The sequence below is a fragment of the Ciconia boyciana genome, chromosome 18 (genome assembly GCF_034638445.1).
Source record: "Ciconia boyciana chromosome 18, ASM3463844v1, whole genome shotgun sequence".
Taxonomy (NCBI): Eukaryota; Metazoa; Chordata; class Aves; order Ciconiiformes; family Ciconiidae; genus Ciconia; species Ciconia boyciana.
The window spans coordinates 12888556-12911348 of record NC_132951.1 but is presented as its reverse complement, the minus strand read 5'-3'; the positions used below and the strand labels follow the sequence as shown (position 1 = coordinate 12911348).

General features: G+C 63.4%; 1 protein-coding gene across 4 annotated transcripts in view; it reads right to left on the bottom strand.

Moving 5' to 3' along the window:
* Positions 1-22793, bottom strand: part of ABCA2 (ATP binding cassette subfamily A member 2) — a 36946-nt gene that overhangs the window by 6800 nt on the left and 7353 nt on the right. Inside the window, exons 2-38 of one of the 4 annotated variants that reach the window (XM_072882817.1) lie at positions 20986-21079; positions 18411-18522; positions 17800-17966; positions 17463-17590; positions 17043-17147; positions 16382-16567; positions 16050-16268; positions 15071-15402; positions 14609-14768; positions 14217-14345; positions 13765-13932; positions 13361-13457; positions 12777-12950; positions 12585-12687; positions 11793-11907; positions 11257-11447; positions 10868-11018; positions 10364-10568; positions 9617-9781; positions 9045-9228; positions 8540-8752; positions 8027-8223; positions 7759-7941; positions 7122-7306; positions 6896-7016; positions 6338-6628; positions 5027-5245; positions 4742-4844; positions 4071-4399; positions 3300-3513; positions 3018-3123; positions 2565-2676; positions 2068-2128; positions 1637-1811; positions 1436-1551; positions 1019-1166; positions 657-780 (exon numbers count right to left, since the gene is read on the bottom strand). In XM_072882817.1, coding sequence (XP_072738918.1) covers positions 657-780; positions 1019-1166; positions 1436-1551; positions 1637-1811; positions 2068-2128; positions 2565-2676; positions 3018-3123; positions 3300-3513; positions 4071-4399; positions 4742-4844; positions 5027-5245; positions 6338-6628; positions 6896-7016; positions 7122-7306; positions 7759-7941; positions 8027-8223; positions 8540-8752; positions 9045-9228; positions 9617-9781; positions 10364-10568; positions 10868-11018; positions 11257-11447; positions 11793-11907; positions 12585-12687; positions 12777-12950; positions 13361-13457; positions 13765-13932; positions 14217-14345; positions 14609-14768; positions 15071-15402; positions 16050-16268; positions 16382-16567; positions 17043-17147; positions 17463-17590; positions 17800-17966; positions 18411-18522; positions 20986-21079 — 6082 coding nt within the window. Of the gene's footprint in view, positions 1-656; positions 781-1018; positions 1167-1435; positions 1552-1636; positions 1812-2067; positions 2129-2564; positions 2677-3017; positions 3124-3299; positions 3514-4070; positions 4400-4741; positions 4845-5026; positions 5246-6337; positions 6629-6895; positions 7017-7121; positions 7307-7758; positions 7942-8026; positions 8224-8539; positions 8753-9044; positions 9229-9616; positions 9782-10363; positions 10569-10867; positions 11019-11256; positions 11448-11792; positions 11908-12584; positions 12688-12776; positions 12951-13360; positions 13458-13764; positions 13933-14216; positions 14346-14608; positions 14769-15070; positions 15403-16049; positions 16269-16381; positions 16568-17042; positions 17148-17462; positions 17591-17799; positions 17967-18410; positions 19711-20985; positions 21080-22793 lie in introns of those variants that run through there. The other 3 variants (XM_072882819.1, XM_072882818.1, XM_072882820.1) reach the window with 3 other exon arrangements.

Here is a 22793-nt window from a genome sequence, read left to right as displayed (position 1 = left end):
TCAACCTCAGTAAGACGAATCAAGCGAACTGAGAGTGGGTATTGGATGGATTTGTCAGATCCTGCCCCAAAATTGACCCTCATGATGCCAGCAGCACCTGGGTTATATACGGAAACTGCTTGAGAAGCAGAGAGCAGCAAGAGTTTTTTGAGGCCAAGCTGAAGCTGCAAGTAGCAAAAGGCTCATTTTGGCTGGGCAGTGCAGCCCTGCAAGCAAGAGACCATGTCTGGAAGGAAAAAGCCCTTGCAGTTCCCATTCCTTGTATCACAGCACGGCCCCACCACGACCCACCACAGCCCCATCATGGTTCTACCATGGCCCACCACAGCTCCACCATGGCCCCACCACAGGCAGTGTGCAACAGCAGCAGAAATGCACAACTCTGCCAGGGCTCACAACCTCCTCTCCCCATGGCACTGCTATTCGGGATGGCCCCAAGGAACCAGTTTCAGCATCACCGGCACCATGCCACGGCTGACCCTCAACCGTGTCTCTTCCTGCACTCCAGTCTAGTTCATGTCCCCTGGCTTTTCGCTCCAGGTTGCTCTGGGCCTTGGGAAGCCCCACAGGGCAGGTGGAAGGGATGTGCCAGCACTGTGGTCCCCCCCAGCCCCACATGCCCTGGAGCAAGGGAAGGAGGGAACAAGAGGCCATACCAATCTTGGCATAGTATTCGTTGATGTACTCATTGTAAGCCATCTCCATCAAGCCATGGCCCAGGTTGTAGTTAGGGAATACAAGGAAGCAGCTCTTCAGGTAGCTGTTCACCACCTTCAGATCCTGTGGAGATGGGCAGAGAGGACACGACCATCAGAAACACCCCTGAAGACCATAAGTGCATGGTAGGATCAGGATCCCCACCCAAAATACAGCCTGGTCAGGTCTCATAGCTGACCCTGCTGGGAGCAGGAATTTGGAGCAGAGACCTCCTGAGGTCCCTCCCAACCTGAGCTGTCCCACGACCTGATAGCAGCTTCTCCCTTCCTGGTGGCCCCAGGCAGAGCTGTGAATCCCATACCTTGTCGTGCTCAAAGAGCTGCAGCAGAAACGTGGCAACAGTGGCTGTGATGCCGATGAAGAGGTTGATGACGATGAGGAAGACATAGGCAGAGCTGGGCACCTCGAACCAGAAGGAGGCAGGGTACATGATGGGCGTGATGGACCAGCTGGGAAGGCAAGCGGCAGGAGCCATGTCAGCGCGGCAGGAGAGGGACCACGCAGCGCCAACCGTCGAGCCTTGGGATCACCCATCTCTCAGTCCCGTCCTCCCCAGGGTCTCCCACCCCAGCCCTCACAGCCTACCACCGACAGGAACTGCAGAACTCCAGCCAGATGGGCAGCCCCAAGGCCAGATCCCACCTGCGTAGCCAAAGTGCAGATAGAGCATTGGAGGGACCCACCAAGTGCAGCCTGAGCACCCCTCTGAGCAACGTACCCGTAGAGCAGGAAGAGGGCGAGGACGGCGGGGAAGTTGGTGGGAGAGGTGTACGCCGGGAGGTCGAACACAAACAGGATGATGATGCAGCATGTGGCCGGCACCAGATAGTTCAGCTGGGGAAGACAGAAACTTCTGTGATAGCCCACCCACCTGCCCGGCCCTGGGGGCTCAGCCAGTGGGGCCACATGCCCTGCTTACCATGTCCCACACATAGTTGGCCAACCAGTAGATAACGGGGTCACAGCCACTCACAAACTGCAGGTGTTTGGCCTTGGTGGCCTTTTCAGCCACCAGGAACACCACAAAGCTGGCTGGCACGAAGGACATGGCCACGATGATGAAGATGGCAATCACCACGTCTGTGCCTTGCAGGCTGCATGGGGAGCAACGAGGAGAGCAGGGACCCCATCACCCTCAGCTGCCCAGGGAACGGCCACCCGTCCTGGTGTGGGACAGCCGCTGTGCACAGGGCAGGGGCATGCACAGGGACCCCCACATCACAGCCACCCAGTACCCCCCAATGCAGCCTGCAGGGCAGAAGCCTTGGCATTCCCCTGCAAACCACAGTGGGGAGCTCCCGCCCTGCCATGAGACGGCCACCCTCCCTCAAACCCACTCCCTGGACGTACAGGTAATCCAGGGACAGGCTGGCGCTCGTCTTGTTCATGGGGTGGTTGGTGACCGTGATGCCTGCAGGAAGGCCCAAGAAGAAACATGGGAGCATGAAAGCTCGCTCAGGACAGAAAATCTTGCCCCCATCCTGCCTGGTCCTGGCTCTGAGCAGAAGCACAGGTTTCCTCCCTGCAGCTCAGCAGGAGCTTAGCTGTCTGAAACAACTGAGCACCTTGAGGCCAAGCCCTCCCTCACTGGCTGGCAGAGAGTATCCTTGGACATGTCGCAAGCCCCGGTGCCTTCAGGCAGCACTTTGGGATGTTCTGTCCCAGCCCAGACCTCAGAGAGATCTGCCTGGCCCAGATCTCATAGCCAAGGTGTGTGACCCCCCTGCCCCAACAGGGCACTAGCCTGCTTGGTCCAAGGGGGGACGCTGCACTTCAGAGCCTGGTTGGACCATGCCCTAAAGCTCTTCCTGATGTGCTTCTGCCCTTAAATACCTCCAGGCCCTCACCGTAGGCAGCAGGGTTGCCTTTGCTCTTGGGCAAGTTGGCTCGCAGGATGGCGTTGTTGAGAGCATTGAGGTAGGTGGGCATGCTGTGGTAGCCCTTGTTGTTGTAGAAGACCTGGAGGAGCAGAGAAGAGTGGTGGGAGGTGGCAAAAGAGCTGGGCCCATAGCAGAGGTACTGGAAGGGAGGGATGGGATGGGACGGGACGGGACAGCCAGAGGGCAGGCTTCCTGTGCTCACGGCTGTGGGGAGAGCAGGCCGCTGCTGACCATGCTGGGCCAGACCCACTGGGGTGGGAGCCGCTAAGCACCCCACAGGGTGAGAGCCCCACCAGATTCCTTGGTGGAGAGCACTGCCACAGAGCTGTGGGTGAGGGTCCCTGCCACGCAGGCAGCACTGCCTGCCCCCTTCTCCTCCCCACCCATCTCCCAGCTGCCTGGGGCACAGCGCAGTCCCACCTGAGCCGTTCTCCGGACAGCGATCTTGCGCACTGTGGCAGGAGCCCTGGCCCCGAAGGAGGCCGGGATGGATTTCTGGACGTTGCCGAAGGTCAGTGCCCCGTACCTGTGGGACAAGGCACCGCCGAGAAGCTGTGACCGTTGTCCTCCGCCTCCAGGAGCGGGTCCATGCTCGAGCATGCTCCTGGCTCCTGTCAGCACCCCGGGCCAATGTCCCCAAGTCCCCGGTCCCTCACCCCTGCTCCATGGCACAGGGCAGACCCTCCCATCTTTCCCTCTTGCCTGTGCAGCCGGAAGCGGTCCGAGGTGTAGAGCAGATACTCGGAGACGTTGCGCCCTGTGATATCTGCCAGGATGTCCCCTGTCACCACCTTCATCTGCGGGGGGTGGCCCCCCACACCGCTGGGGCAGGAGAAGCCGGTCCCCTGCATGGAGCACGTGCACTTGATGGGCTCATGGATGATGCGGGGCAGGGCAGGGGCTGAGGTCACGGTCTCTGAGGAGCAGAGAGGGCAGCTCACAGCCAGGCTCCTGCCTGCCCCAGCTGCCTGGGACGTGGGGGCAAGAGGCTGAGCCGAGGGGTCCCAGCCGGGCGGGGAGGGAGCACTCTGCCCCACAGCCGGAGCCCGGTCTGCGAGAGGGCTTTTGTGTCCTGGTAACTGACAGGGACCAAGAGATGAACGTGGGGAAAAACTCTGGGAGGACAGAAACGGTTCAGAGAGGGGGCATGAAGTGCAGCTGGAGAAGTCAATGGCTGGGGACCGCAGACCAGCGAGGGTGACACAAGGCTGGCCACAGGGCTCTCAATGGTGTCACCATCCCAGGGAGCACCACCGGCACTGCTGGGGCTGAACGGCGAGCGGTGCTCCAGGGCCAGCACCAGCCCTGAGCCAGAAGTTCAGCCCAGCGATGCAATGCTCTGCTGTGGCCAGGCCAAACTGATAGGCACTTCCAGGTGTCCCTGGAGCTGCTTCTGCGGGGGAGATCTATCATCTCCCTGCTGGAGATGAATCCCAGGCTCAGACAGACGCAGGCACCAAGCGCAGGTGATACCTTTGACAGCGGAGGAGAAGGTCGTGGAGTTCCAGGCACGGAGCAGGTCCTCATCCACAGAGACAGGGTAGTCAGAGGGGGCCGGGGATGGAGGTGGCGGCACAAAGTTGGAGAGTGGCAGGCCCTGGGTGAAGGAGTCAATGCACATGGCATCGAAGTACTTGGCTGCCAGCATCTTGGACTCATTGCTGTTGAGGTTGAGGGTCTGCATGGGCTGGTCCAGTGTGTTGTTGAAGGCCGTCTTGAGCACACAGGTGGCCCCCACGCCAGAGGGCAGATGGAAGGTGTTTACCAGCTGCTGGGGGCTGGCGTCGGGAGACAGCCTGATGCTGAGGGGAGAGGAGTGGGTGAGGAGGAACAAGGAGCAGGAGACATGGGTCTCACCACCTTGGCCATTCTTCTGCTGGGACCTCCCCGAGGCCTTGGCACGTATCAGGACTAAATGGGCATGGGCACCATGGTGGCACACACAGCCCAGGCCTGGCATGAGGCGAGCTGCCAATCGCAGCCAGTGTCAGGGCTGGCACCTCTCCCAGAGACACTGGGGAGGATGGAGGCTGCTTTCTGCAAGGGGACATGGCATTGGCCAGGCTCTGCTCTGAGCCAGCCCCGGCACCAGCCCCACTGTGGTCTGCCCACCCTGCTGCCCCCCAGCAAGCGGCGGCTCTCACCGGTACTCATGCCGCTCCTCGTTGGCGTAAGGAATGAAGTTGCCCTTGGGCTGGGTGTAGTTGTGGTACTGCGATGGCGAGAGGATGAGGGGCGGCAGGTCACCTGCAGGGACAAGGACAGGAACCCGCTTGCACCTGCAGCACCACGGCACGCAGGCAGACTGGCTGAGCGCCCACAAGCTTTGTCCTCACACCCCCCCCACCAGCGTCCCCACCGGCCACACTGGGGCAGGCAGAAGGGGCCACCAGCAGCCCCCAGCGTGCAGGTGGGTAGCTTGCAGGCACCTATTTCAGGCACAGAAAGCGCCACCGTCATGGCCACGCAGACGAAGAAGGCAGGCAGGAGGATCTGCGAGAAGAGAGCCTTGGTGTTGCGCTTGGCGCAGTGGAAACGTTTGACGATCAGCCCATGGAACTGGCGCAGCTTCAGCCACGAGCCCTCCAGCTTGAAGCTCCCCTGCCCGGCCAGGTCGTGGTCCTCTGCCTCCATCTCCGCTTCTTGCTCTGGGAGGGAAGAATGATGTCAGCCCCCCCAGCACGGCCGCTCCCGCACCCGCCTTGGCCTCCAGGGAGCTGAGCCAGGCACCGAGCCGGGTGCAACCCAACCCTGACAGCCACCGAGCCACAGAAGCACCACAGCATGAAGCGAGGCAGCTGGCTGGAGGGTTCCTCTTGGCCCAAAACGAGAAATTTTGACAACAGTTTTAAAAAACCAACCTAAATTGGTGCTTTTTGGCAGAACCCCTCCATTTTCCCTTCAGCTCTCCCAGCTGGTGAGGGGTCAGCACAGTCAGGAATGGGGGATGGGACATTGGTGGGGGGACCCAGCAAGGCAGTGGGCACGGGGCTGGGGCTCCGGGAGCTCTGCCACGGCACTGTCTCAGCTCTGCCTCCCGCAACCCAAATCACAATGCTCAGAGCAGCCCGGGCTGGGGAGGCAGGGTGGCGCATCCCTGAATTAATCACGACAAGAGCTGCTGGAAAAACCCAGAAAAGGATTCGTGAATAAAACAGCAGCCTCAGGGTGCCTGCCTGCATCCTCCATCCTCCAGCAATGCCAGCATCCAGGCAGGGAGAGCCCCAAGCCCAGGTCAGGGTACGGAGGGCGAAGCCACCAGCTGGAAGACGACTCCAAGCCCAAGGGCCAAGAGGAGACAACCCGACCAGGCAGCAGCACGAGGAGCGAGTGCGTTAGTGGGGCGAGTCTGCAGGGCAGCACTCGTGGGACCCAAGGGAGGCAAAGGGCAGAGCTAACTGGCTGCACCCGCTGGCTCTGTGTCTCAGCATGGGTCTCTCCCATGCACATGCTACCAGTTTGGGGGTACAAACTGGTGGAAGCACCCGTTCCCAGCCCTCCCACCCAGGCTGCGCTTCTCTGGGTGCAGCGTCAGCAGATGCGTCACCAGACCCCCCCACAGGGTCTTGCCCCAGCAGGCACGGCCCCCCACCCCCGGCACATCCGCCTGCCCCGGCCAGGGCCAGCTCTGCCCTGCCCAGGTGCAGGGACAGGCACTGCCACTGCCCCCGCCACCCTCCATGTCCCAGCTGAGCACCTCCCCTGGCCCCTGCCGCTGGCCAGGCGCCGGCGGCACGAACCTTGCAGACTGATGTTATCGGGGTCCTGCCGGTTATCGAACAGGGGTGCGTAATCCCCAAAGAATTCGGAATAAGCCCCACCTTCGTCGCCCCGCACGGAGCCCACCGAGGAGGCTGAGCGCAGGGACGCCTGTGACTGCGCCAGCTTGGAGCAGGTCACCAGGTTGCTGAGCTCCACCTCGGGCTTCTCTGGCACGGCCGCTTCGGCCAGGGGCTCCCCGTTGGCCTCAGGCTTCGGGCCCAGCTCGGGGGCAGGTGGCCGCAGGGTGTCCTTCTTGGACTCCTTCATGTCTGAAAGCAGAAGGGGGATTGCCACCGGCCACGCCACTCTTCATCGTGGCGTAGCACGGAGCAGGGACGGATCTGCTCTGCAAACCCGGAGTGGAGCAGAGGCCGGCTGCCCTTGGCTGGGATGGGGTCTGCTGGAGACGGCTCCTCCTCTTGGGAAAGGAGACTCCTGCGGCCACGCGCAAGGGGAGAGGAGCCACCAAGCCCACACAAAGGCACACAGCCCCTCGCCAGCCCCAGCAGCACCGTGTGCCTCTCCGCCACCCGTACCCACGTCGCTGTTCTCCAGAGACTGGTCCTCCTCGGACACCTTCAGGAAGACCTCCTCCAGCGTGGTGTCCATCAGCCCGAAACTGGTGAGGTCCAGCTCTTCCAGGCTCTGCTCCAAGTGCTGTGGAGGCAAAGTCCTGTGTGAGGAGGGCAGGAGGTGCCCACAGTGCCGCGGTCCCCTGTGACCACGTGCCTCCCTACCCACGCTGCCAGCCCCCACGGTTACCTGGAAGAGCCTCTCAAAGCAGCCCTTCTTGACAGCCTCGCTGGGCAGGATGTAGGAGAGCTCCGTGTTGGTGTCAGAGATGAGGAGGCAGGAGACCACATATTTCTTGATGAACTGGGAGACGCGAGGCTCGGAACAGGGGCTGACGGAGGAGTGGGCCGGGGGGCTGTGCGGCTGGCCTGGCTCTGTGGCAGAGGGGCAGCACTGGTCGGTCACTTCTCACCCGGCCTCCCACCAGCACCCACCACGTCCACCCTACACCCCAACGCCACGGGGGCTCCTCCAACCTCCATCACAGGGTGCTGGAGGCTTCCCGGCCACCCCGCCTGGCCTGGGGACGATGCTCTGCACCATGGCCCACGCTGGACGTCTCAGTGGGCAGCCCACAGGCTGGACAGAACCAGCGCCTGGAGGCAAATGCCACCACGCAGGGTCTAACCCGGGACCCAGACCGGAGAAATCAAGGCTGAGCAATGCCACCTCCTACGCCCCTGCCCCGTCACCCTCCACGCTCCATGTGGCCTAAGGAGACTTGGGGTGTGAGCACTTGGGTGTTGAGCTCTCGTTCCTTTCCTGGGCTGAAGAAGGGCTGGTCCCACCTACTCCTCTAAACATGGGGTCCTGCTGCCCCCCAGACCTGTGCCATTCCTGGTGTCCGACTGCTTTTTCACCACTGTCAGCTTGTAGCCGTCGCCGTAGGTGCTCTTGAGGAAGAGTGGAGAACCACAGCACTTGAGCTTGCCGTGGGAGATGATGGCGATGCGGTCACCCAGTAGGTCGGCCTCATCCATGTGGTGCGTGGAGAGCAGGATGGTCCTCCCTGACGGTGGCACAGAGCCTCATCAGAGAGGCCAGGGCCACCACAGCCAGAGGAGCAATGCTGGGCTCTGCCCACCTCCACTCACCTGTCTTGTACTTGAGGATCAGATCCCAGATGGCCCTGCGTGCATACGGGTCCACACCAGCTGTAGGCTCATCCAAGATCACGGCCCGTGACCCGCCCACGAACGCAATGGCCACTGATAGCTTCCTCTTCATGCCCCCCGAGAGGGTCTGCACCAGGGAGTGGCGTTTGTTGGAGAGCTCCAGGTCCTCAATCATCCTGGGGACAGGGGAGAAGCACTAGGGATGCCGGGGCAGCCATACTGGTGCCTGATGCCTGCAGGGAGCACATGATGCCTTTTCCCTGCGTGGTACCTATGGCTCTCAGCTGCTGGGACAGCCCAGCTGCGCCAGCCTACAGAAGCATCTTCTGCTGGCTTCCACAGCCTGATACCCCAAGTTTTGGAAAACACTTGGTGGAGCTGCCCCGGGGGACATCTCTGCTCCCAGATCACCCACCACAGCACATCTGGCAGGAGGGGGACCCACTCACACAAAAGGCACAGATGGGGCAACAGGAGCTGGGGGGTGCCTACTTGTCCATCTCCTTGCGGATCTCCTCCTCCGCCATGCTCTTGAGCTGCGAGTAGAACCAAAGATGCTCCTCCACTGTCAGCCTGTCGAAGAGCACGTTGTGCTGGGGACACATGCCCAGGTTCTTCCGGATCTTGTCCATCTCTGTCCGGATATCATGGCCGTAGATGGTAGCGGAGCCCGAGGTCGGAGGGAACAAGCCAGTGAGGATGGACCTGGATGGATGGAGAAAGGCAACAATGTGAGGGACCTCCTATTCCTCCGTTTGGTCCCAATGCCAACCACCACCTCCAGGAGCACCTGCCAGGCCCCAAGCAGAGCAATGTCAGTGCAGAGCCATGTGCCTGCTGCTTGTCCCCCTTTCATGCCACCCCCCCATCCACACCACTGCCCTCTGGGCATGGCAACAGCTGCCACAGGCCCTGCAAGGACATCACACAGCACCTTCCCCACCCACCGCAGCTGGCCAGAAGGACACGGCCCATGTCCGCCCCGGCAGGCACTCACATGGTGGTGGTTTTGCCCGCACCGTTGTGCCCCAGGAAGGACACCACCTGGTTCTCATAGAGGTTGAGGCTCAGCTTGTTCAGCGCCAGCTTCTTGTCCGTCTTGTAGACCTTGGTGAGCTTGTCAATGCAGACGACCAAGGGGAGGTGGGTCGGCTCCTCCTCAATGCCCCGTGTCTCCTCTGCTGCAAGAGCAGGATGGTGAGGAGCCGGGGGGTGGCAGGGAGGCCGGGCTTGGAGCAGGGCTCCCCAGGGGATGAACCTCCCCGCCTCCATCCCGTAGTGGCTGTGCTGGCTCGTGGCCCCTTCCCCTCTGCTTCTTGCCAGCTTTCCCCCTCCTGCGCCACGGGCAGCAGCTCCCAGGCAGGCAGCAGCTCCCAGGCAGGTAGCAGCACCCAGGCAGGCAGCAGCACCCAGGCAGGCAGCAGCACCCAGGCAGGCAGCAGCACCGGCCCAGGATCCTGCCCCAACAAGGGCACAGGGGACACACTGGGGTCCCTGGCCACAGCAGGACCCTGCAGCAGAGCCAAGGCCATCCCCCGGCCACCCCCTGCCACTCCTGTCTGCCCTCACCCAGCCTCCGGCTCTCCATGGCACAGGCCTGATCCTCCTCCATGATGCTGAGGCGGGTGGTGCGGGACCAGGGCCAGGTCCACTCCCAGGTCTCCACTCGCCCATTGCCCAGCCAGTAAGACTTCTGGAAGGGGAAGTACCAGGGCCGTGGCAAGCCGAACATGCCTGCAAGCACAACCCCTGTGGAGTTAGGGACAACCCTGCACCCATGTCTGTGCAGAAGCCAGACGAGGGCCGGGGCAGAGCCTGGCACAGGTACAGGCACGGGCATGAGCCTGGAGGTTTCCCCAGCTTAGGGACATCACTGCGGGGTGGGGGCTGCAAGCGCCTTGGCCAACTGGGCTCAGGGCAATGCTGCTGGGCTGTGCAAGGAAGCAAAGTCCTTTGGGCTTTGGGGTGGGCCTGGCTCATGCTTTGGTTTTACCAAAGCAAAGGAAGCAGGTGAGACTCCTCCCCAAGCAGGCGATAAGGGGGAACAGTGCTCCAGCCATGGACACCTTGCTTTGCTACAGTTGTCCAGTGAACTGAGACACGCAACTGAAGATCTCCAAGGAAACTGCTGGTGTCACCAGTGGGTCCGGGCGTGTGGGCAGGTGTCCCCAACAGGACACACGCAGGGGACCCTGAAGGCATGTTGTGCCAAATCCCACCGTGTCAGGGCTGAGCACTGCCAGGAACCAGCAGTGTCCCCAGCGAGGAGGCTCCCGTAAGATCACAGGTGCCCTCGTGCCCCACCCCCACACGTACCCGGGTGCACAGCCTCAATGTACCACGTGAGCACCCCATACACCACGGCATCCACGATCAGCATCATCATGGACAGCAGGAGGTTGAAGTCGTCTCCTTCCACAGGTGACTGGCTGAAGGTGTGCCACTGGATGCCCACGCCGGCCACCTCATACAGCGCAAAGTACTTGGAGCCCAGCCCGAAGGCTGTGGTGGACATGAGGGACTGTGGAGAGGCAGAGGGAAGGGAAGGGGACATCAGCAGGAACTACAGGCCAGCTCCGCAGGAACAGGTTGGGGTGAATTCCTACCTGGTGCTGCCCCACCCAGCCCCGTGGAGATGCTCCGTGCCCTGCGAGGCACCAAACCCTCTGGAGATGCCTCCAAAGCCCCATGGGGAGTTGGTTCACACAGGCAGAGGTTTGCTCAGGGCTTGGTGACAGCTTGGTGGCCTGTGTACTGGACATGGGGTGCCTGGGGCAAACCTAGAGCCAAGGACCTCCCCAGCAGCCGCAGCCAACTCACCGCGATGCACTTCTCAAAGGCCGTGATCTTGTCATGCGCCACCTCCTCCCGGATGGCCACGTACATGTAGGGCACGTAGCTGAGGAAATAGATGATGCCACCGCAGGCGGAGGCCAGCTTGGCCTTGGAGTAGAGCACCGACACCAGGAAGCTGCAGGCAGGACAGCGTAACCTCAGATCCTACCGATCTGAGGATCGGCTTTCCCCAAACTGTCTGATTTTGGTGGTGTTGAGGTGATAAATTGGCCCCTCAAATCAGCTGGCTGGGGGGGACTTGTGCCCCTCCAGCAGCCCTTACCCACACAGTTCCCAGCACCCTCGCCCCATGGCACAAGGACCCCAGCGCTGCCCATGCCCCCTCACCCCACAGAGTGGACCAGACAGCTCACCAGAACATGATGGTGGCCACTGCATAGATGGCAAGAAAGAGCCAGATAATGAGGACATCGCTGTGCATCAGGACCTTGCCATACTTCAGGATGGCGGTGAGTGCCGTGACCGAGATGGAGAGCTGGACGAAGCCAGTGATGAACCAAGCCACCCAATGCACCGCATTGTTCAAGCCCATCATTTTCATCACCTGCAAGGCCAAAACCGCTCAGCAGGGCTGTCCCCTACCCTATGCATCCCTGCTGCCTCACTCACTGGGGCTGGGAGAGCAACCGAGAGGTCCCTGGGGGCTGCTGGGAGCAGGCAGGGCACAGCACCCTGTGCCAGGATGCCAACAGGCTCAGCTCCCTCCGGTGCTGGGCCGGGCTCATGCCGGGGACACTTGGAAGGACCAGCTCAGCCCAGGGATGTGGGATCTGTGCCTGCCCCAGCTCGTGCGCCCTGGAAACTTGGGGAAGGTGCCCAGGGACCCAATGCAGAACTTAGAGCTCAGAGATGCCAGCTCCTCCCCAGGGATCTCTCCCACCACCCCCACCTCTTTCAGGCGATGCTCCTTCTCCGTCACAATGTGCTGGATCATCATGGCCACTGAGTAGACCCAGGAGATCACCATGCACAGGGGCATCATGTGCTCAATGACGAAGAGGAAGCTGGTGGGGTAGAGGAAGAGAGGGAAGAGCTGGATGGTGGCACCACTGCAGAGACCTAGGGAGACCCTGGGGCACAGGGCAATGGAGTGGCTCTCCCACCACCCGGGGACAACCAGCCCTTCGGTCCAGCAGCTCCTTAGTGCCCTGAAAGAGCTTCTCCAATGAGCCCATAGGACTATCTAGTGCCCTGGCTGTCAGGTCCTGGCAAGCAGGTGGGCAGCAGCCGCAGGCTTGGGAAAGCAGCAGCCGCAGGCCCAGCCGCAGGATAGGGCCTGGTATGGGGCCCTATCCACCCTCCTTCCCCTGGAGGGCTGGTGGCTCTGCGACTTCTCCAGGTGCTTCCTCCAGACCACTGCGCTCAATAACCACCAACAGACCTATGTGCCATCCATTTACCACATTCCTCTTGTTCTCCCCAAATCTTTCAGCCTCCAAGACACCCCGCAGCCATGAATTCCTCACTTCAGCTGCGAACTGGGCACAAAATCCTTCCCCTGCTTGCCTAGCCTGGTGGTCCAAGGAACAGGGCTTAACTGGTTGCTCATCACTCCCAATGTCACCAACCTCTCTCAGGCTCCCAAACTTATCCCCTTTTCCCAGCTGAAGTGTCCTGGCCTGCAAAGGGGAAGAGGGATGGTCCTGCCCCTGCCCACGCTGCCCACACGGGTGTTACTCACTCGTCCCGGGTATAACACGGGTACGGGAACATCTGCACATAGTTGCCAGGCTCCACCACGTCATGGCCAACAAACGTGTTGATGAGAGCACGCTCCATCATGTCTGGGGAGGAGGAGGAGAGGCCAAGCTGAGCGGGCAGTGCAGACAGGGACCGGGGACATGGGCAGCTGGGGCAGGGAGCTGGCACTCACCCTGGATCCAGACGAAGCCGTAGAGGAAGTAGAAGCGGCCACCAGTGTTGGGGCCAGGCCGCCAGTACGCCCGCCGGATCTCATTGGTCTTCTCCGTGAAGCTGGAGTTCTGCCGGATCTTGTACATGACGTGGGGGGGCAGTGAGCCGTCCCTGTTGGTCTGGAAGATGACGCCTGTGTGCAGCGGGAGAGGCAGGGAGCCCGCTGGCACCACGGGAGACAGCCACACCGGCCAGCCCGCAGCAATGGGCAGGGACGTGGAGGGGTTCAGCATGTTGCAGCCAAGGACACCACGAGGGCTGCCACAGATGAGGAAGGTGGGCATGGCCCTGGCATGGGATGCGAGGGCACGTGGACAGCAGGCAGCGGCGGTGGGAGAGCCAGGACAGCGGCAGAGTGCTGCACCCGGCAGGGCTCAGCCGGGGGCAGAGGATGGGTATCACGAGATGCTCAGTCCGCCTACCCACCCAATGTATGCACCAAGGGAGCCACATCCCAAAGCCAGTGGCCCCAGCCCAGGGCACAGCTGGAGAAGGACATGGCTTCAGGGACCCCTGTGAAGGGGCTGGTTCCTGGGGACATACTGGCAAAGACTGTGACGTTGTCCTGGTAGGCCTGGTTCAGTGTGTAGTTAACGATGCTCTCCTCATCCGGGAAGCCTTTGAAGATGTCCACGCTGACCTAGTGGGAGGGAAAGGCCGGTGAGACCCCACTGCCCCTGATGGGTCTAGTACGTGGACCCTGCGCACAGTGCAGCATGTGCCACCCACAGCCACCCTGCGAGCCCCCAAACCCAACACTGGATGGGCGCCTCCACCATTGACATCTACCCTGACACTGCAGAAGCCACTATCTCCTCCAGGGCTCCCGTCCCATGGCTTTAAGGAGGTCTGAGCGGACCTGACCCCTCTTCAGCCCCACAGAGCCTGGCTGCAGGCAGTGGGTGCCGCTCCAGCACCCATATTCCCACAGGCGGGCACAACCTCACCTTGGCCATGAAGTGGACCCAGCCGCAGGCAGCATTGTCGATGGTGTCCAGCTGCTGGAGCAGGATGCTGGCGTTGGGCAGGGAGAAGTTGCTGTTGAGGAAGTTGTGGAGAACATCGCTGTCGGAGACATTCAGGATTTCTGGGTGCTTGTGGAGGTCGGCAGTGAACTGGGACAGAGAGGGAGACACAGAAGGGAGAAGTTGGGGTACGCCCCACCTCTCAGCCCCCTGTCCCCATGGACACAGACAGGACTCAACGCTCCTCCTGGGGACAGGGGGACAGTGTCCACCCTGCGCAAGGAACCAGCCCAGTCCTCGCAAGAGCAGGGTGGGCACCCAGGAGCACCTGAGAGCTTCACATGAAGCTGCAGGGTGCCTGGGGGCAGGACACTCCCTTCCATCCCCAGGGCAGTAAAGCCCAGGCAGGCTTGGTCCCCACCACACTATCCTACCTGCTGGAGCCAGCGGATGCGCCTCTGCAGCCTGCCCTCCTCCAGGTAGGCACGGATCTCGGGGGAGATGTTCAGCCACGACTTGGCGTAGTGGGTGACGTTGCCAACAAAGGCAAAAGTCTCGTTGGCCTGGGGGGGAGGAAGGTCACACAGCAGGAAGAGGCAGGGGCCCCCCTGCTCTCTGGGATGGCTAGCAGCCACGGAAATATCTGCCCGCCTCTCAGCAGGCATCGCTACCCCAACAAGGCCCAGGGCAGCTGCCTGCTTCTGGCAGCTGGCCCCTTCCTCCCTGCTCAGCCCTGGCCCCACTGAGCCCGTCTGGGCGAGGAGGTTCCTGCAGAGTGGGGCTGGTGGGAGAGGAAGGACAGGGGTCCCAGCCTCTGCACCCTCACCTTCAGGATGACCTTGTCCACTTCGGTGCCCACGGGCGCGTACAGGATTTTGGGGTTGCTGGTCATTAGATGCACGAGGAGGCCCAGGTTTCGCTGCTCCTTGCTGGTGAAGCCCAGCGAGCTCATGTTGCCCTGCTTCAGCGCCTCGGGCTCAATCGTCCTGCAAAGGGGGCTCAGGCTGCCAACTCCACTCCAGCCTCAGCACCCCTCACTGTGGGCAGCCCCCACCCCTGCCTACGAGGGGATTTCACACCGACTCCCATGCCAGTGCAGTGCTGCCCAGCACGGGAAGCTTCCCCCGGCCGCGGCACGAGGATGCAGTGCAGCATCCATCTCCCACATACTCATCAAGGGACGACCGGGGCCCTTGACTGCTGGCAGAGGCAGGGTGGGCTCTCCCGCACCCCTGTCCCAACCAGAGAGCACCTGGATCCGGCCCCCTCCGTCCCCTGGGGCTCCTACCGGTTGTTGCCGCAGAGGATGGGCTGCAGCCCGGCCCAGAGCTGCACGAATGCCGAGAACTGCCCCTGGGGGTTGTCGCCGCTGGCCGGGCCCCCCTCGGTGCCCTCCTCCTCTGCTGTGGCATTGCCAGCCGTGGAGTTGGCGCCGGCCCAGCCGGTGCTGTTGGCAGTGGGCGGCGGGCCCTTGCTGGTGCAGGCTCCCCTGGGCAGCAGCTTGGCCAGCGCTGAGAGGATGTCCACGTCACGGAGAACCTTCTCCATCTCCACCAGGTCCTCCAGGAGGGCGCGGAGGCGGTGCTGGGCGGCTGTGCTGTTCACCTCGTCCAGCTTCAGCTGCGAGGACGAGCAGGCAAGGGGTTACCCGTGGCTGGGGTGACAGGGCCCTGCTCACCAGCAGGAGGGGACCAAGGAGGACCCCAAGCAGTGGCATGTCCGCTTTCTTGGTTAAAAGGTTGGAGCTGTGCCCAGCTGGGGCCCTGGACTCATTGCCATGCATCCGTGGCAATCAGGCAGCGGGAATGCAGGCAAATGCTGGCAGGGTCTTGTTGGGGGACACGAGATGTCCCTCAGGCAGGAAGGGTGGTCCTCTGTGACCGCAAGGGACACGTCAGACTCGGGTGGGACAAGGAGGGGGACCTCAGAACCAGCCTTGAGGAGCTGTGCCACCAGGGAGATTGCCAGTCCCGGGGAGAGGAGCCTGCAGGGACATGCTTGGAGGATGCTGGGGACACCCAGCCCCATCCAGTGGGCAGCATCCGAGCGAGTGCCAGGAGGGGGAATCATCTTGGGTCCCACCATGGGGCTGGGCGGGGGGTGCCCATGTGGGATAAAGGGGTGATCAGGAGGGGCTGGGCCATGTAACAGAGCCCCCAATCCCCACACATCCCCCAGCGAGTAGGGAAACCCTGCCCAGGACTTGTCCCTGCCCCATAGCCCACCCCACAGCCAGTGGGAGGCACGTCCCGCAGCCCCGCTCTCACCCTGCTGACAATCTTGGGGGTGTCCAGCTGGTCCCGGAGCTCGGCAGCCAGCTGGGCAAAGCGCTCCCGGCGCGCAGCCCGGCTGCCATTGCAGGCCAGCGCCTGGTACGCCTGCAGCAGCGGCTGCTGCCCAGGGGCCACACGCAGGAGGCGGCGCAGCCCCCCCGGCCTCTGCTCGCACGTCAGCTGCTCCAGCACCGGCCCGGTGAAGAGGACACCCTACAGGGCAGGGAGCTGTGAGGGTGCAGCCCTGGGCACAGGGGCACTGCGACGGTGCCCGCCCTGGCAGAGCAGCTGCCCGCGTGCCCCAGTTCGCCCCACGAGGCGCTCACCTCCATCTCGGTGATGAAGGCCTGGGGGCTGTCGGAGGTGGTGGGTGCTGGGGCGGCGCTGGCGAGGCCCAGGGCCTGGGAGAGCAGGCGGAGCAGCGCCGGCCGGCGCAGGGCTGCCGCAGGGTCCCGCAGCGCCCTGTGGACCAGCCCTTCCCGCAGGCTCCTCCAGCCGCTGGGGAGGCTCTTCTGCAAGAGGACCAATGGGGGTGGCTGGTGGTGCGGGGCCTCCCTGGGGTCCCCCTCCGTGTCCCCCCCCCAGCACACATGAACGACCCCACAGCACCCACGTCCATGGTCTCCATGGGGAGGGGAAGAAAAGGGGACGTGCGGATGGGGGGATCATGGGTCCCCTGCACCCCAGCCACAGGAGGGAACAATCTCCCCTGCTCCCTCCACAGCCGCTATCCAGGTGGTGCCATCACCCATTGCAATGGGAAACCGAGGCACAGGCATTGGTGTGCCTCAAAGCATGGGGGAACCAGTGGCAGCACCGGGACAGGACCCGGCCATCCCTGCTGCTGCTTTGGCCGCCTGACAGCGTCCCGTCACATCCCCTCTGCCAGGATGGACACCCCCAGATTGCCATGTGGTGGGACATGGAGGGGACGTGGAGGACAAGCTCAGCCCCACCATGTCCCCCGCATGCAACACCACTCCTCACCTCCAGCTGCGTCATCTTCTCACCGGGGCCAAACCCATCCCACAGGTCTCGCTCATGGGTCTCATCAGGTATCAAAGGAAAGGAGCCGAAAAACAGGCGGTACACCTGCATCGGGGACGGGAGCGGGACTGCTGAGCACGCCGGGAGCGGAGGCACCCATTTGCCCAGCGATGCCCTGGCATGGGGTGGCAGGGCAGGACGAGTCCTGGCCGGGTGCCCACCGACTCCCACCCTGTGGGTCTGGTGGTCAGGGCTCAGTGTGGGTCAGGACATGCCCGTTCGCTGGGGCAGTGTGGACCCCTGCAAAGCCTGGCCCTGCAGCGCTCCCTGCGACCCCTCCCACAGGCCACCACCCACCTCCTGCAGGTTGTCACCCACCTCCTGTGGGTCGTCACCCACCTCCCGCAGGTCGTCACCCACCTCCCGCAGGTCAACACTGGAGCCCAGGAGCAGCTCGGCCGTGCTGTTGGGGAGGGACAGGTTCTGCGTCAGGAAGCGGTGCAGCTCGTCCCGGTCCTTGGCTGCCCACGCCAGTGTGAAGCCGGATCCTGGCAAGGAGCAAGGTGGGGGGGTCAGAGCAGCCCGCCAGCATGGCCCCACGCGGGGACATATCACAGCTGGCCCTGCCTGGCACACAGCGATGCGGGACAGTGGCAGGGCACTGCTACATGCCGTGACATCTCTGGGTACGTGGTGGGTGGGCATCTCCATCCCTGCCTGTGCAGGCAGTGGTGGGGACAGGCAGGGCACAGCCTACCTGCTCGGTTACTGAAGTGGGTCTCCATGGAGCTAGGCTCGCTGCTGCTGAGTGCCTCCAGGCGCCGGCGCAGCGACTCCAGCTCCTCCTCCAGCCCCGGGTGCTGTGGGTCGAAGAGGCTGCTCTGCTCCACCACTTCACTGAGGTGCTCCAGGAGCTGTGTCACCCTGCAAGAGCCCAGCACCGCCGTGGCTTCAGGGACAGGGACAGAGGGATGGGGACACCCTCCACAGAGCCCTGGAGGCGACAAGCCCCTCGGGTGCGTGGGGCGACAGCGATGCCTGCCATGGGGCACTGCTGCCCCAGGAGCTGCCCTTGCCTGTGCACCGAATCCACCGTGCCAGGGGTGCAAAGGAGAGCTCCAGTGCCTCGAGGTGTCCCTGGGAACCACCTCTGTCCTCCTCCCAGCACTGGGCACCCGGGAGCCCATGAGGGAACAGGCTGAGATGTCCCCTGCACCCCAGGGACATGGCGCTCTGCACCCAACCACTTTGGGGGACAGGGGCTCGTGCCTTGTCACTGGCAGGGCAGTGCCAGCGTGGGAAGGGGCAGGCTGTGTGCAGGTGCCTGCGGGGCAGGAGGAGGAAGCGCGTGGCAAGGGCACGACTCACGTGGAGTTGGAGTACTGCAGAAAGCCGAACTCGTCACGCTGGCCATCGGGGCACAGGGACTGCATGACGGGCAGGATCCCGGCTGAGGTGAGCGGGGCTGCCGTGTAGAAAGCTGGAGCCAGCGAGAGAGCGCAGAAGAGGCCGGGGAAGGTGCGGGCAGGGAGGGAGGAGAGGCGGGGGGAGGCAGGGGGCCACCGGAGAGACAGACACTCAGTTCAGAGAAGTGCACGCTGGGCCCTGTGAGCCCCGCAGGAGGTTGGCAGCCAAGGTCAGAAGTCTGCAGCTTTCCCACCAAGGCTATCCCTGGCTGGTGGCCCCCTGGGGCTGTGGGTGGCTGCTGCCACCCTGGCTCCTGCCCTCTTGCCCCTGCCTGCTCCCCCCTGGGTGACAGGTCCTTCCCACCCCAGTAGAATGCTGACTTCTGCCACTTGCCCCCAGGATGGCTGCCAACCTCCCCCGGCCTCTTGGCCACTCTTGTTAGTAATCTCAGAGGCACCACTGGATCTCCAGAGGAATAGGAGGAGGAGGAGGAGGAAGAATACGACAGGGAAAGTAGAGTTGTCACCCGCAGCTCCCCGAGCCCCCGGCCTCCCCCCTGCCCGGCTGCCCCGACTTGCGGCTGCTGGAGGTGGGTGGAAATGGAGACACGGTGGGGGGGAGATGGAAGAAACGAGGAGCAGCAAGGGGATGGCAAACCTTCCCCCCATCCACCGGTGCTGAGCTATCGTCCCTGCCGGGGTCTTTCCATGTCCTTCCCCAGGGCAGGGCGAGCCCAGAAGGGCCCTGCCCAAAGGGGACCAGAGGTTGTCACTGGGCAGTGCCGGGCAGGGACGCTGCTCTCGCTGCCCCGGCAGGTGGCCCTGTGGTTAGATGCAGATCAGTGCTGTTAGCACGGCCGCAATAGGCAGGGGCTGGTGAAGATGGGCTTCTGGCAGAGAAAAGGGACAGCCCAGGGCAGGGACAGGCACAGCACGGGACAGGCTAGCAGCCTGCTGGGGTGGCAGGACAGAGGGTGGTGGCCATGCCACGCTTTGGTGACAAAGCCAGCGCATGGGTGGCAACTTGCTGGCCTCCAGGCTCCTAGTAGTGCCACATCCTGGCTTGTCCCAGCCGCAATGGGCCAGGACAGGGACCCGGTGGTGGTGCAGGGGTGGGAGCCATCTCCAGCCCCTTGGGGACCAGCCTGGAGGGAGCAAGACTTTGTGACCACAGGCCACCACATGGGTGCCAGCAGCCAGCAGTGTCTGCCCCAGGAGGGAGGCAAGAAGAAAGGGTAGGACAAGCCTCCACCTGGCCTGGAGAGCCCTCTGCAGCCCAGGGGGCTGGGGACATTGCCGCCAGGAGCCCCAGCACCTGGGGAACCCGGCACCACCAACCTGGTGGGGACACCACCAGCTCAGTGAGGACACCACCACGGGCCAGTCCTGGCACGGGTCACGCTGCGCTGCCCAAGCTCATCTTCACCAGCCGTGGAGGAAGGCGACAGGGTTACAGAGGTGTGGATTAGGCCAGAGTGAGTTGATCCAAACCGGGCTCTTTCTCCCCAAAATTCGTAGCCAGCACAGGCAGGGGAAGGGGGGAAGGCGCCCACCCGGCCCACCAACTTACAGACTGGCGCATGCAGTAGAGGCATGGAGGGCAGGCAGGCAGGGGAGGTGGTGGGAAAGAAAAAAAAAAATGAGCAAAAAGAAAAACCAAACCAAAAAACCACACAACACAGAGCACACGCCAGCACCGGGGCAGGAACCAGGGCAGCGCCCGCCAATGCCCACAGCTGGACCCGCACTCGCAGCTGGGCTCTCCCTCGCCAGCACGCACTGAAACACAGGCTTGGGCCATCGTTACACCAGGTTGCCACCGCTGCCGGCTCCCAGCATCACCCCCTGGCCCCACCACGCCACCCGCGCAAGGGCACCCGCCAAGGTGGGCATCCCATGGGGTGTCCAGACTCCCCACAGAGCCCTGGCAAGCAGGCAGCTCTGCTCTGCCGCCTCCTCCCAGCAGCACAGCCCACAGGCACCGGCACCTGCAGCCCTGGCCAGAGCTCCAGCTGCACATCTCCAGGAGCCCCCAGCTCCGGTCCCACCAATTTGTCACCTTGCCAGGGCCCCAGAGTCCCCCCCATAGCCAGGCACGGCGCTCCACACAGTGCATTTCCCCCCCCAGCACAGAAGGGAGCTGGGGAGCCCTTCCCAGCACCGCCCCGGCTGCTCCTCAAGCACTCGGGGAGACAGTGGCTGTCCCAGCACCATCCAGCTCCATCTCCCCCTTCCCCCCACAAAACGTCCCTGCTGATGGCAGCCACAGGCTGGTTGGCGCTGCCACCCCCAGGGGAGCCCCCCCCAGCTGGGACTGACTCTGGCTCTCCAACCCCGCTGTGTCTGCCCCGCCAGCCCTCGGCTGCAGCCCCTGCCCAGCGCAATGTCCCCAAAAGGCCCCTCTGGGGCCCTGCCAGCTGTTGCCAGCCCCCCCCCTCCCCACCCCCAGGCTGTCCCCGGGGTGCTAGAGCAGCTCCTCAGAGTTTCGGGGTGGCCCCAAGGGTGGGTGTCCCAGGCACCACCCTGCTGGCACTCACCTTCCTTCACAGGGATGGTTGGCTTCTTCTGCCGCAGCCCCAGGAGGATGAAGAAGAGCACCAGGGGGATGAAGATCTCAAAGGCCAGCACCCACTGGGGATGACACAAAGCAGAGGGATCGTGACGCCTGGGGACAGGACCCGGCTACCAAGGAGAAGCATGGGCAGGACAGGGGTCCCCGGAGCACCGGTGCAATGTGGCACCGTGCCCATGTCTTGCAGGCAGCTGGTGGCACTGTCACAGCTCAGCCAGAGGCAAATGGGTCCCTGGGCACCCGAGGATGTCCTGTTTGCCCCTGCCTGCACCCTGCCTGCTCCATCCTGCCCGGGGCACCTCAGGACAGGAGAGGGTACCACAGAGGGGATGGACCCCTACTCCAGCAACCCAAACAGGGTGCTGAGGCTCAAGCCCAGCCTGGATGGGCCACTGCAACTGGGGGTGCCCAGGGGAGATGACCCCAAGTCCTTATGGCCGGCAAAGAGCCGCAGGCCCCCATCCTGGCAGTGCCCTCACAGCCAGCAGCTGCCAGCATGACGTCCCCCTGCCACCTGTGGCACTGCTAGGTCCCACCCGCAGGGCCATTCAGGGCGCAGACCCCAATGCTGTCAGGGCAAGGTTCGGTTCGGCCAGGCTCTGGCACCAGCTCCAGGTGCAACTGGGGGGCAACATGGGGGGTCCTGACACCCCCTCCGTGCCCCCCCAGAAGGCTATGGCTGCACGGGATTTCCACTGGCAGCATATGGTAAATCACAGCAAATCCCCAGGAATCCCTGACCCCAATTGCACAGGCGGCCCAGGCCGGGCTCTGTGCCCAGAGGCCCTGGGGATGGGCATCAGCACCTTCAGCCACCAGCAGGAGCGGGCACCCGGCACACTGCCAGCGCAGCTGCTGCCGTTTTGCACCGGGAGCGCCCAGGACACGTCACAGCCCCATTGCCCTCGCTGCCGAGTGGAGGGGAACTACTGTAGGTGGGGAAACTGAGGCACGGGGTGAGCCAGCCTCAGCTCACTTCAGGGCTGGATCAGACCCTAGGCTGGCACTGAGACCCCGCAACCTGCTGCCATCGCGGGCAGGGCAGGCCCTGGCTCTGCTGCTGGGAAGGCGTTCGGTACAGCACCAGCACCTCCCACCACACTCCCGCACCAGCCCAGTCACCTGCGGTGACCAGGTGCCAGAGGGGCAGGCCAGCAGGGTGGGAAGAGGGCTTTAACAGGACAGGGGCTGCCTGGAAGGACTTAGCTGGCAGCAGGTGACAGGGTCAGGCCATCCTGTCCCCAACAGCGTCACCTCCGCACTGGCCTCACCCAGGGGCTGCAAACGGTCTGCCAAAAAGTCACAGCAGACCAGCAAATGGTGGCAAGCAGAGGGACCCCCACCCCCCGACCCCCGCCAGCATATGGCTGCGGCACTCCTGTGGGCACCATGGTTGGCAGGGCTCTGGGACAGGCATGACTGTACCCATGGGTGCCCCCCAGTGCTGCCCTCCCCATTCCCAGAGCTGCTGATTTTTGGGGAGGCAGAGACTGGAGGAAGAAGGGCTGGAGGGGACGGGGCCAGTGGACACCCCAGGAGCGGTGCCAGGGCAAGGGGATCCCCATCGTTCTGGCACCACCAGTCCCAGCCACTGCCCCTGGTGTCACCAACCCTGTACCAGGGGGGTGGCAAGGGACACCCTGAGACACTCTGCCCACCCTGTAGCTCCTGCCCTGCCGCTCACTGCCTGCACCCGCCCCCCTGCCTGTTTACCAGGCACACAATCAGGCCTCTGTGCCCAGGCGCCTGTGGGACCGTCCGCCCACACCCATG